The following is a 12,471-nucleotide window of genomic DNA, read 5'->3' on the forward strand; positions in this document are numbered from 1 at the left end:
AATTTAGAAGAACTGCAGTTCTGGGGGTTTTTTTCACTGATTTTCTTTACAGAAATGTTTGCTTGAAATAGGACTATTTTCTGCAGTTAGACTGATCAGGGGTTTGTATCCTAGTAGTACTATACACAAAGGAATCTGCATTTTATTTGTGAATCTTCAGAAACATTTATTTAAAATTTCCTAGTCTATTATGTTTACAGTCTACTCATTTTCTAACCTGCTTGTGTTATCACAGATGGGGAAAAATATCAGCAAACACGAGTCTCCATCTGTTCCTCAAAATGAAATGAACTTTCAAAGTTTAAATTATTAAGACTAAAATCCTGATACTAGGAAAGCTTGGCACAGAAAGCCCAGGGCTGATTTTGATGTTAGTGAGGATTCTACCACTGGCTTGTGATGAAAAATAACACACCAGCTGCAGAAGAAGCTGTTGCTCCACTCTTTGCACTAGCCTTCTATTTTTATTATTTTATTATGGGGAGAAACATGTTTTCCTCATACCTTTGAAAACAGAAACATTTATCAGTTTGCATGGACTTAGTTTACAGTGTTAAAATATTTTTCAAACCACGGTTCTTGGTTGGAAACTAATTCAGAATTATTTATATATGCTGAACATCTGTGTAATGTCCTGTGTATCTTTGTGCTTCCACCATGATTTCATGGTAGACTGGCAGCATCTTAGTGAATACCCCTTTGCACCACTTGCCAAAATAAATACAGTGTGTAGCTTACAGCTTTCTCCCAGAGAAGGACATGATTTTAATTTACTTTACATGTCCCAGAAAGCAATGGCCTGCATCAAATCTACTTCTTGGCAAATTTCCTGTGGAAATGCCTTTCTGCTGTGGGAGCTGGTGGCTCACTGTCCTCACCCCTACTCCAAGGCTGTGCAAGAGCTTGTGCTCCAACAGGAATTTGGAGGTATGTGGCAAGATGCTGAGAAGAAGAAAGGAAGAAGACAAAAGGTGGTGCACTAGCTTGGATTAAGGGATTTCTTAGATGCTTTTTTATGAGAGGAGATGAGATATACTTGATTGATTCAGAAGAGGGATCCATAGTGACCAAGGCAGCTTCTCATGATGTTGAATAGGTTAACTTTAAGCTTCCTTTAGTCGTTTTTACATGAAGTTTTTGTTTTCTGTAAATCTTATTTCTAAAGTCCTTTAGGTTTACCAGTAAATCTTGTTTTCCTGCATTCACATCTTACTCTCTAGAAGCAGGAAAAAGTGATAGGCTACTAGTTAGAAGCAGTTAGCAAATCTGTGAGCCTACCTACCTTTACACCTTGTGGCAAAGAAATGTGCCACCCTCTTTTGAAAAGGCAGCAATTCACATCTGCTTCACAGGGAGGTGCAAGAAGTGGTCAAACCTGCCTTTACTTGCCAGCTCTAGAGCTTTGAGATAAGCTGTGTATTGAATCCCATACGAGGTAAATTTGTGGTCTGGCTCAAGGAGAGAGCAGGCTTCCAGGAATTAGGCTAACACTGACAATCTGGACCAGTGTCACACAAGGGTGCAAGCCCAGAGGTTGGCAAGTCAGGCTGTGTTGCCCTAGGACAGTTGTGTAAGCAAGCATGTACACAGCCACCTGTCTCCAGCCTGCCCTGAGGACCTAAACATCCATAAATTTCCAGCAAAATCACTTCCCCTGTCTTAATTATAAAGGAAAAAGAGCTTATTAAATTTCATACTTATTAGGAAGACATGCTTCCCTGCTCTGATTTTTTTTTCTTCAGTTTAGAGATCATCCTTTTCTTTTGCTTTAAAGGGAAGAGAAATGCTTTTCTTGGGCAGTATTTAATAAGCACTGTTAACTTACAGAAGTATGAAAAAAACCAACATGACAAGCTATTTATTTTCAGTGTGTATCCTGATTACTTTTACAAATGCTGAGAATTTAATTCTTTTATTTTAAGTATCTCAGGGAACTTTGAGAGGCCCATTTCTGAAGACCAGATACTTAAATCCTCAGTCCACACTCACCCCATGGTGCATTCTATCACCAACAAGAATGTCTGCCAGCTTTCTCTCATGGGTTCAGCACTGAGGATATGTAGATTTAAAGACAATGTGATTTTAGACTGATTTTCATAAATATAATGTTCAGTATCTTCTGTGACAAGACAGATAATGGATTTTATCCAGCTTTAAATACTACCCATCAAAGAACTGGTGCTACTTTCCTAAGAAAGCACCAGTACTGCCCATTGCACTCTGATAATCAGTTGATACTGTCCCATAGTTGCACAAAGCACAAATCCGTAAACCTTCTCACCCTCAGAATAAAGTATTCTCTGGGAAAGAGATGGAATGTTTTCATCTTTGACCTCTGCAATAGCAAGTGGTAAAAATGTAACGGTGTTCTGTGATATTTTAAAGTATAAAAGGGCTCAGATTGGAACATCTTTTCCCATTAAATATTTTTAAAAATACCACCTTCTATTTCAGTAAAATACAGTACAGTAGCCTGCACTTCTGTCTTCTGCACTAGAGTAAAAAAATTCCTGATGCACTTTTCCATATTCGCTCTTTTACAGATGTGATGTTTTGAAAAGATAAAGCACAGAGAATTGAGTTTCAGATGTGTTGTCCTATGTGTTCAGGGAGGAAAAGAAGAATTAAAACCAAAATTAAAAGTGAAAATACATTTTTTTAAATGAGTGCTTTTGTTTCAAAGATAAAGATTTTCTTTTCTTGCCAGAAGCTTTAACAAAATCCTGGAACCTGTGTGACTTTTTTGTACCAGTCCAACTCTAAGTCTGCTCCTGGTCTAAAAGTTCTGCTGCAGACAGGCATGGGAAAAAGGATATGGGTTTTGTTTTCCACATACTTATGAACATGTGGCTATAATGTATTGCATTATTTTTTTTTGTTTCCATCCTTTCTTTGCTTCTTTGTCCTTCAAACTTGCTGCCACAGTTAAATGAAATAAAGCAGCCATGACTGTAGCCCCCAGAAATAATCTTGTATAGACTCATGCAAAGCCTTGACACAATTTTTTGATAACAAACTAAGATTGAACATGCCAGGAAAATGTTATTCTTCTCAAACTACTAGAGAGGTGGGAAATACAAAAAGAAAAAAAAAAAAAAGAAAAAAAAAAGTAGGGTTTTTTTTTAATTGTTTTTTATTACATTTAGAGCACACTGTTTATTAAGAGGATAACACTGAACCCCATAGAGAATGGGTATTAATGCAATTTCAAATTGTTCTTAGAACTGTGTCTGCCATTTCATATTCATTGCACAAGTGCCAGAAATATTTTCTTGCAGGCCCAAGTAAACTGTGAAACTCTTGCAAGGAAAATGTTCCCTTTAATAAAGAAAAATATTTGTGCAGCAACATCATCAGGAAGAAATTTCAGAGTAGCTCACAGCAGTCATAGACAAGTTATAAGAACTGAGGAGAAAGGCTTCTTGCCAAGAGCAACTCTTGTTTACTGCCAAGATGGCAAATACCCTATCTTCCCTGGGATCTCTTGTGTGTGGGAAACTCTCTTCCACAAGTCTTCAGCAGTTTTAATGGTTACATTTTTGGGTAAAGGCCCTTCAGCTCACTCACTTCAATTGAGCCACAGGTGAAGCTGAGTGATCATCTTCACTTATCCCCTGGAAGCCTTTCCATGTCCCCCAGACTGCCATACTGCTAAAGTCTCTGCAGGGCAGATGTCAGACCACTTCTGAGCCTTCTGTGTGCAGTAAAAGGAGACAGATTATTGGGCATCAGTGTCCCACAGTTTTTGAATTCACAGAGCACCTTATGAAAGGGGGAACAAAAAGATTTGACTCCTGCTCTGGGTAGGAGACAAAGGAGAAAGCAAAATAAAACTGGCAGAAAAGCCAACCTCCCTGTGCTAGTGCCTGAAGAGTTTTTTTTGAAGAATGTAATTTACAAGTGTTTGCAAGAAAACAACTAGTTTCATGTCTGCTCAGAAAGCTGGAGTAATGGATTCTAAATAAGGTTGAGGAGGTGAAATAGCAGGCTTACTCCTCTAACCTTGTCAAACTGAGCTCAAAACTATAAAGTCACAGCTCTAAGTACTAAATGGGCAAGTCTCTGAAGAAAGTGTAATTGAGGAAATTATGGAATGTCATGTCAGAAGACTTTTTGCAAATTTTGCAAGTCTCAGGCTGCCCAAGTCATTGAAATGATGCTTCATAAAGAAGCACATTCTTCTGTCCTCTATTGAAATGGAGCTTTGCAGAAGCTTAAGACAGGGGGTGATTCAGTCCAGGGCCATAGGTACATGACTGGTACTTGTCTGTTAGCTACTTTAATTAGGAAGTCTTCCTGAAATGAGTGCCTAAGGTCTATGTCTGGTCAGTGAAGAGAAGAAGGTCTATAGAAGATCTTCACAGGGATGTATCTTCTTTTTCTGCTGAAAGGGGACAAGCATTTCCTGTTGGGAGCTTCAGAAGTGCTTTATTTTTTTCCACTGAGGAGGAACACTGAGTGTTCCCTTCACTACTTGTACTCAGAAACAAGTTCAGAGCTTAAACTAGTTGGACAACCTCATGAGCATACCTATTAAAATAAAATAGCCATCTTAATAGTCCCGTTAATCTCCACTATTTTTCAATCTGAGCAAAACTTGGTAATAAGTCTTGCTTTGTCCCTGTAAACCGAGCAATTTACTGTCCTGATAATTATCAGTGCCAAGAGCTGTACTGAGTCCGGCTGGGATGGAGTTAATTTTCTTCATGGCGATCCTTGTGGTGCTATGTTTTGGATTTTTGACCGAAACGGTGTTGATAACACATTAATGTTATAGCTGCTGCTGAGCAGTCACTGAACAGTATCAAGGATTTCTCTGTTTCTCACACTGTCTGGTCAGTGGGCTGGCTGGGGGTGCATAAGAAGGGACCACAACTCACCAAAGGCATATTCCCTACATTATGACATTGGGATCAGCAATAAAAGCTGCAGAAGAAAAAGGAAGGATGGAGGTTGAGATTTGTAGCATCTGTTTCCTCAAGTCACTGTAAGATGTGATGGACCATGGCTTTCCAGGACATGGCTGAACTGATGGGAAGCTGGGAATGAATTTTTTGTTTTGTTTTACTTGTGCACACAACTTTGCTTTATCAATTAAACTCCTTATCTCAATGGAAGAGTTTTGTCACTTTCACTTTTCTGATTCTCTTCTCCATCCTGCTGCTGAGTAAACATCTGCCTGGGGCTAAGCTACCTACAAGGATTATCCCATAACAGTAGAGAAGTCCTTCAAATAGTTGTTATCTTTAAGAAAGATATATTAGAGAAAAATAATTTTTAAAAGGGTTTTAATAAGGTGTATCAAATAATTTCTCAAATTTTTTGCTCTTGACAAGTGTCTGTTAAGCAAAATTATATTTCCCCAAACAAAGGTATGAATATTTGCCTATGCTGTTGTGTAAACAGAAGACTTAATGGCTATTCTGATTTTAACATGGGGTAGAACAGAAAAAAACAAGTCTCACAGGAGTCACAAAAGATATTTTCAGAATTCTAATGATTTATTTGAATATAGGAACTACTGAACTAGCTCTTTGAACAGAAGGAAGGGAACATTTTTTAATAAAATCTGCACATACTTCTACCACTTCTGTCAATGGTGAACAAGTTGAGGCAATAAATGGTTAGAGATGTAAGAGCTATCAGCAGTCACATACAGATGGAAAAACTGAAGAAAATTCTAACATTGCCTTCCCAATTAATGAATCTAGCAACATTTCCAGACAGGTATCTCTTGAGAAATTAATGTTACTCAAATACAAAGACCTGTGGAACTAGGGAAAGAATGTAATTACATTAGGTCCAGAGAACCTGTTACAATTGTTGATTAGGCTTTTCCATTACAGAGAACTACCCTAGAGAATTAATTAGCTAGAATCCCCTATATATGAGAGAATAATGAAGTTAGTTACTTTTTAAAAATTATTATTAAATTTGGCATCACAATCAATGACTTAATTTTAACTGAGGTTCTCAAACATTTCATACTGCATTTTTCAAAGTTTTGTCCCATCTTTCCTCTAATGGAGTTTCTACCACAGAAACTTAGAAGTTAAAGCTGGAAAATACTTATTGCATCACATTTTCTCTCTTTTTGATTTTAGCAACATGAGTGATGTAACTGTTCCTTTGATCACTTATTTTACTTAATCTTGAAAACTAGCTAACAAGATTTCTCCATACTCTATCTAATTTACTTTGCAAAGAAAAATCCCAACCTCAAGCCCTGAAAAACCCTGAAAGACAGTAAAAACAATTAATAGAGCAGCTGAAGGTACATCCTATGTTTTTAATCAATAATTACTCTAATGTAAGTTTAATGTGCATAAGCTGTTTACATATATAATGGTATTGCCTTCTAAGGACTGGAGGCATTCTAGGCTCACAAGGCTTCAAACTAGAGCATTATTGTCAAATTTAAGATTTCTTGAGTTGCAGCATGCTTTAAAAAATGAAATCAGTTGTCATTAAGTTTTAGAAATTAGAGGAATATTTTATTGAATACTATTGACATTATATGAATATTATTAATATTCTAGCATGCAAGGCAAAAGCCAACCCTAGCTGTACATGCACAATGATGGGCTTTATTTTCATTCAGGAAAGAGATGTTGTATTCAGGGTGGATAATTCCATGAAAACATCATCTCTGGGGCTGTTAAAAAATAAGCAGAGTGCTAGGAATTAGTAACAAAACTGAAGAGCAACATAATATAGTGCATCCATGTCTCAACAACACAGATCTAGTCACACATCTCAGACAGGAAATATATAGAATAAGAAGGTATATAGTGAGCACAAGGTAGATGAGCAAATAGGACAGATGAGGATAAATCATGGTCTGGGTCAGTTTCTGTATCACAGAGATTAAAATAGAGAAGACTGTGGAAGACAAAACAGGTGAAGAAAGGTATGAGAGAGCTCTGTAAAATCTTGACCATCCTGGGAATGATTAGTCACTGTTCTTCACATAAGAAAAAGGAAGCATCAAATGAAATTAATTTCTAGTAGGTTAACACAAATAAAAGGGAGTACACAGGCCCTCTTTAGAATTTATTGCTAGAGGAAACCCTGGGTGCCAAAATTTTAGATGAGTTTAGGAAGTCGCTTCAGAAAATGTTTTGCCAAATAAAGGAAAGAAAATTCCACCAAGGTCTATAAAACACACAAAAAGGAACTCTGGGCCAGGAAATTCCTAAATTGCAGATTGACAGTAGCTGTGAGGTGTTTTACTGCGGGTAGCTTGAGGAGGTGCATATCTACTTGTTTTATCCTTATCTTGTGGTATCTGATAAAGATCACTTCCTGAAATAGGACAAAGGTAAATGAATCTCTGGACTGTAAGAGCATAGCTGACATTGTGCCCTTGTCCCAGAGCAGAAAGAAAAGTGACAAAACACCCTCTCTTTGCTTCCTGTTTAATACACTTCCACCTATTTCTCAATATGGATTGAACATATTGCAAAGTTTCTTGGTAAAACGTGAGCTCTGGCTCATCCTTGCTCCCAATACACTCTGCCTTCAGGTGAAACTGGAAATAACAGCCAAGGCAGGTCCCCCCGCCGCTGCCTCCAGGATGTGGCAGTATCTTGGAAAAAAAACCCTATCCCTAGTGCATATATACTGGTAAGTATTTTTAAACATACTGAAGCAAATAGCCTCAGGTTTTAGACTGGGACCAGATGGGTGATTGAAGTGAAAATAACACAGATACACAGAGGAATGGTGACTTCAAAACACTGAATTGTCTGGTTAATAGGATGCACAGGCTCTGAACAGTACTGAATGTCATTTACCTTATATTTCAATACTGTGTTCATAAAAATAAGAAATAAAGATCTGATGCATCTCGAGACACTGAGAATTTAAAGCTATTTTTGGAACTGACTTTAAATCTTTGACTTTACAAGTGAACACTTTGTTGAGGAAGGGACAAGCAGCCACTAAAATTATGCCACTTCATTTAAAAGTGGAATTTAAGGCTCGTGTTTTCAGATTTACAGAATTTATATTATTATTTATATTATTATAAATTATTTATAATTTATAATGATATAAATTATAAATTTATATTATTTATATTATTAATATAACAGGATACCACATATTCACATTTATGACCATCTCCCTTTTATTCTCCTGAATGCAGAGAACTGCACTATCAGAAGTACAAGCAGAAAAAACTGTTTTGACTGTAAGCTATAAAATATTCATTATTGAGTCTCTCACTCACAAATACATGTTTTACAACCAAAATTTTCTCATTTAGTTATGGCTTAAGTAGGATAAATATAGCTTGAATTTACTATCCTTTCCTCTTCCCCATCACAAGATGTCCAACCAAATCAGAGACTATTTAAATCAAATTTTTAAGTGAAAAGTTAAACTGTGTCTCCTCTCCCAGAAGTTAACAGGTTCCCAGTGCTTTCCATTCTCATTGTTTACCTGTGGCGGATATGGAAGAAAATATACTACAGGACATACCATGAACAGCTGCAGCAACAGCACCAACAAAAGCAACATGTGTTGTTGGGCCTTTGGTTTCCAGGTGCTTGAGACACAGCTGACGTTCCTTCATTTTGTGACTGCTGCCTCTTTCTCATGTCAGCTACTTCAGCGCCCAAGTGGCTATAAGAACACAGACATAAGAGATGTACAGAATTACTACAGACCATCATAAATTACATTCACATTTCTACAGCAATGCCTGATGCAACTGCTTCTCACAGCACATGGCAACAAAAGCATGTGACCTTCACCTGAGCCAGCCAAGGAATAGCTCCAGTGTGTTGAAAGCAGTTTCCAGAAGAGCACATCTCAGTGGCACTCTTATGCTCCTGGGCTGCTGAATAGAGCCCATCCTTACTGCTTAGGCTGCACTCAAAGAGCTCTTTATTATCAGTGTTTCTAACAGCAAGGCATACAGGTTTTGTAGCACTTGGGAGAGACTGCCTTGTTCCTCACCATAGGACTATCACAGCTGTTCCCATTGTGCTAAATATACAGCTAAAAATACAGCAGGATGGTTATTCATCTTCAACATGAGTTGGAAACTGATTTTTTTTTTTACTTTTGACTTTAGTCTATGCTGGACCAATGAAATTGATGTACGTGATCTTATATTGAGGGCAGCTGTCTGGTGAGGGCCAAGATTTTCATATGACATAACAGAGAGGTTTGTTACTTAAGAGTTATTCTTGGTAAATAAAATGAATAGTAAATATGTATTTATAAAATACTTTTCCAACTTTGAGACTATTTTGTCAAAGATCTTTTCTCAAAAGATCTTTTCTCAAAGTCACAGATCTTTGCTCATTGCCAGTTTTTCCTAGATTTTACTAGGCCAAGATTTTTTTCCTTCCAGTGACTTAAAATATGCAGCTGGAAGTAGTATATCATGCATTATCTAGTCTTCCAAAGAAGTTAAACATTTACTGATAAATTACATTAATTAGGAAGGTTTAGATGTCAGGATCCTTCTAATAACTCACATCTTTCTACAACAACTTTAAGTTTCCCAGAGTAATAGCAAATACAAACATAAATTAGAGTAAAATTTGGTACCTTTGCCTTTGCAAAAGTGCTAACAGATTACTGTGGGGAGGAGCTTGGTTTAAAACAGAAGCAGGTAGAGACGGCCTGGTGTGAGCAGCATGCACTGTGCTCCATACTCCCAGGGCATCCTGCTACAACCAGGGGTGCTGGGGAAAGGCAAAATCTGATTGATTTGTCACCTGGGTACACCATGCACAGACAAATAAGAGACATGCCACTTCTACATGCACTCAAGCAGCAGCTGTGAGAGTTATCATTTACATGGTTGCTAAAACTCCCGAGGCTTTTATTCTGCAATAGTGTCCTTCTAGACAGCTTACACACAACCACACACAGCAAGGATACTAAGCTTCAGAACTCAAACCCATGCTCTAAAACTCAAGAAACTCAAGGTTGGTGGTTATTTTGGCTTCTTACATAGCTACCTTTTCCATGTATACTGTCACTGAGGAGAATCAAGTAATTTCTGTAGTGTTTGGTCAAATCAAACAATGAAAAGCCGTGCAACTATCACTGGTAATTGCACCTGCTTATGCCATTGATATGACTTATGGTTTATAGCTGCTCTTGAAAATTAAAATGCAAACAAACATGCAAACAAACACCACACCTTTTTTTTTTTTTTTCATGTCAAATGCAAACCACCGGGGTTAAAAAGGGATGCTCTGGTGTAACTCGATAACTGCCCATGTTTTTTCAATAGATAGGAAGGAAGGGAAATTGTTGAAGCATAATATGTAGCTCAGAGAGTAAGTGACAGTATGAAGTCCTTTTCTCCAAATTACAATGCAGAACTTCTGCTGACTGTGCATGATGCATTTAAATTATTTCATAGATAGCTGCGTCATGCTGTGAAATGGTATTTTTTTCAGCAAGGGCAATGACTGTGGTTAAAGGAATTAAAGCCAGATATTTGCAAATGGAATGTTTGTTTCTTTTAAGTAAGATAGTGGTTCTAGAAATATTTGTACAACAACAACAACAAAAAAAAAAAACAAACAAAATGTATTAGTTTCAGAAGCCAGTAAGTTATCCATATTTAAGGATTGTTTGCCTATAATCCCATTCATTCCACCTGTGTACCTGAAGTCAAGCATTTTTTTCACCATTTTAGCTACATATATATATAACATGTACTATGGATAGAATATGTGGCACTATAAATACAGGGGACAGGATGAAGGTTATCCATTCAGACATGATGATGACCACTGGTGACTTTGATGTAGTTTCACAAAAACTTGACCACACCACAAGATGCTGCTGCCACTAAAATAAATAACCCTCTCCCGTTTCTCCTGCACAGCTCACAGTCACTCATTCCCTTCTCTGCGTTGGAAGCAGCATTTGTACAGGGACCAGGTGAATTTGATAAAAGAATAGCCATGACCGAAATTTAATCTAGACGGAGAAGTAAAAAAATAGATTTAACTTGCTTCAAGTGACTTTCTCATTTACCTCGGGAAGATGTGAGAACTTGGACAGGGCAGGGGAGAAAACTGAACATCAGGCAGCAAAAAGAATGTGGGGACTGCTTTCTTCCATTCCTGCTCACACTGTCAGCAAGTGATGGTGAAATGGGTGGGAATTATGCAGCTGCAGAAAGGTAAAATCTGCAACTGCAGTTCCCAACACACAGAATATGGCAGAGAGGGACAGTCAGAAGTGGGGTTTTACAGGAATGTTTTACACCTTTGATCCTGACCAGCAACCTCAACTACTGAAAAGTCTCCAGCATTCATCTTTTGGTATTAACTACCATGGCAAACTGTTTCCGAGGTTTGCAAGTTTGGTAGGACACAGAATTGTGAGGAAATATGGCCCTCCATTGTAGAGCATTTCAGGAGAAATTACTTCCTCCAAGGTTGCTCAGAGCCTGTCTAGCCAGTCTTTAGAATAGAACTGCTTGTTTGCTATGTTATAACAACTCTGGAGTATGGGGAGGCACATAATCCATCCCCTTGCTGGCCATGCATTATTTGGTGAAGGAAGAGGGCAGTCCTTGATTGCAGGTAAAGTTACATTTATCTATTTAGGTTGTATTTGAAAAATAACAAGAAACAGATAAAAGAAAAAAAGAAAAGAACCAAAGAGTCAGAACCATAGAATGGTTTGGAAGGGACCTGAAAGATCATCTGGTTCCAATCTCCCTGCCATGGGCAGGGACACCTTCCACTAGGCCAGGTTTCTCAATGCCCCATCCAACCTGACCTTGAACGCTGCCAGGGATGGATGGGGCAGCCACAATTTCTCTTGGCAACTTTTTCCAGTGCCTCACTGCCCTCACAGTAAAGAATTCTTTTCCTGAGGAAGGAAGGAAAAAAGGAAGAAAGAGCAAGCAACACCCCCAGTCCTGTATGTATATCCAAGGAGATTCTGGCTCCAGCAGAATAAAGCATTAATTGCAATGCCAGTGAAGTGCTACGATGGGATACATTCTGAAATGGGTTGTAAACATGGATATTATATAGTGGGACTATCCTTAGCTGCCAAATATAATGGGGAAAGATCTTATTGCCACAGTGGGAAAAAGTTGTATTTAATTCAATTCAGATTCTCTCCTTTCCACAGCTGACATTGGTGTTCACTCTGAACCTTGCTGTGTCTCATGGTACAAAAAAAGTGATTTTGCTTGGCATGACTGGTGTTCTGCCCAATAAAAGCAGGAGGCTGAAACTCCAAGCAATGGGACAGTGTTCTCAGTAAACAACTGAAGTCTTCACTGGCTCAACCAGTGGCTGAAGTCAAAGTCTTCAGCCCTGTTCTTCTGCTTGTGTTGCTTTCTCTCAGAGAGATTTAAGCTGAAATTTATAATATGAAAAACCCACTCTGTGAAGCAAACCTATTACATTTACTGAGGATGTAGTTGGATGGCTGTAAACTTTAGTTTCATGCTTATTTTGGTTGGATTTCATG

The 12,471-nt window shown here is 38.0% G+C and overlaps 1 protein-coding gene across 4 annotated transcripts in view; it reads right to left on the bottom strand.

Annotated features, from left to right (window-relative positions):
• Positions 1-12,471, bottom strand: part of RGS17 (regulator of G protein signaling 17) — a 68,570-nt gene that overhangs the window by 19,359 nt on the left and 36,740 nt on the right. For all 4 annotated transcript variants that reach the window (XM_063151322.1, XM_063151319.1, XM_063151320.1 and 1 more), the window contains exon 2: positions 8,485-8,628. In XM_063151322.1, coding sequence (XP_063007392.1) covers positions 8,485-8,603 — 119 coding nt within the window. In that variant the 5' untranslated portion in view covers positions 8,604-8,628. The remainder of the gene's footprint in view (positions 1-8,484; positions 8,629-12,471) is intronic.

Source organism: Melospiza melodia, chromosome 3, assembly GCF_035770615.1.
Source record: "Melospiza melodia melodia isolate bMelMel2 chromosome 3, bMelMel2.pri, whole genome shotgun sequence".
NCBI lineage: Eukaryota > Metazoa > Chordata > Aves > Passeriformes > Passerellidae > Melospiza > Melospiza melodia.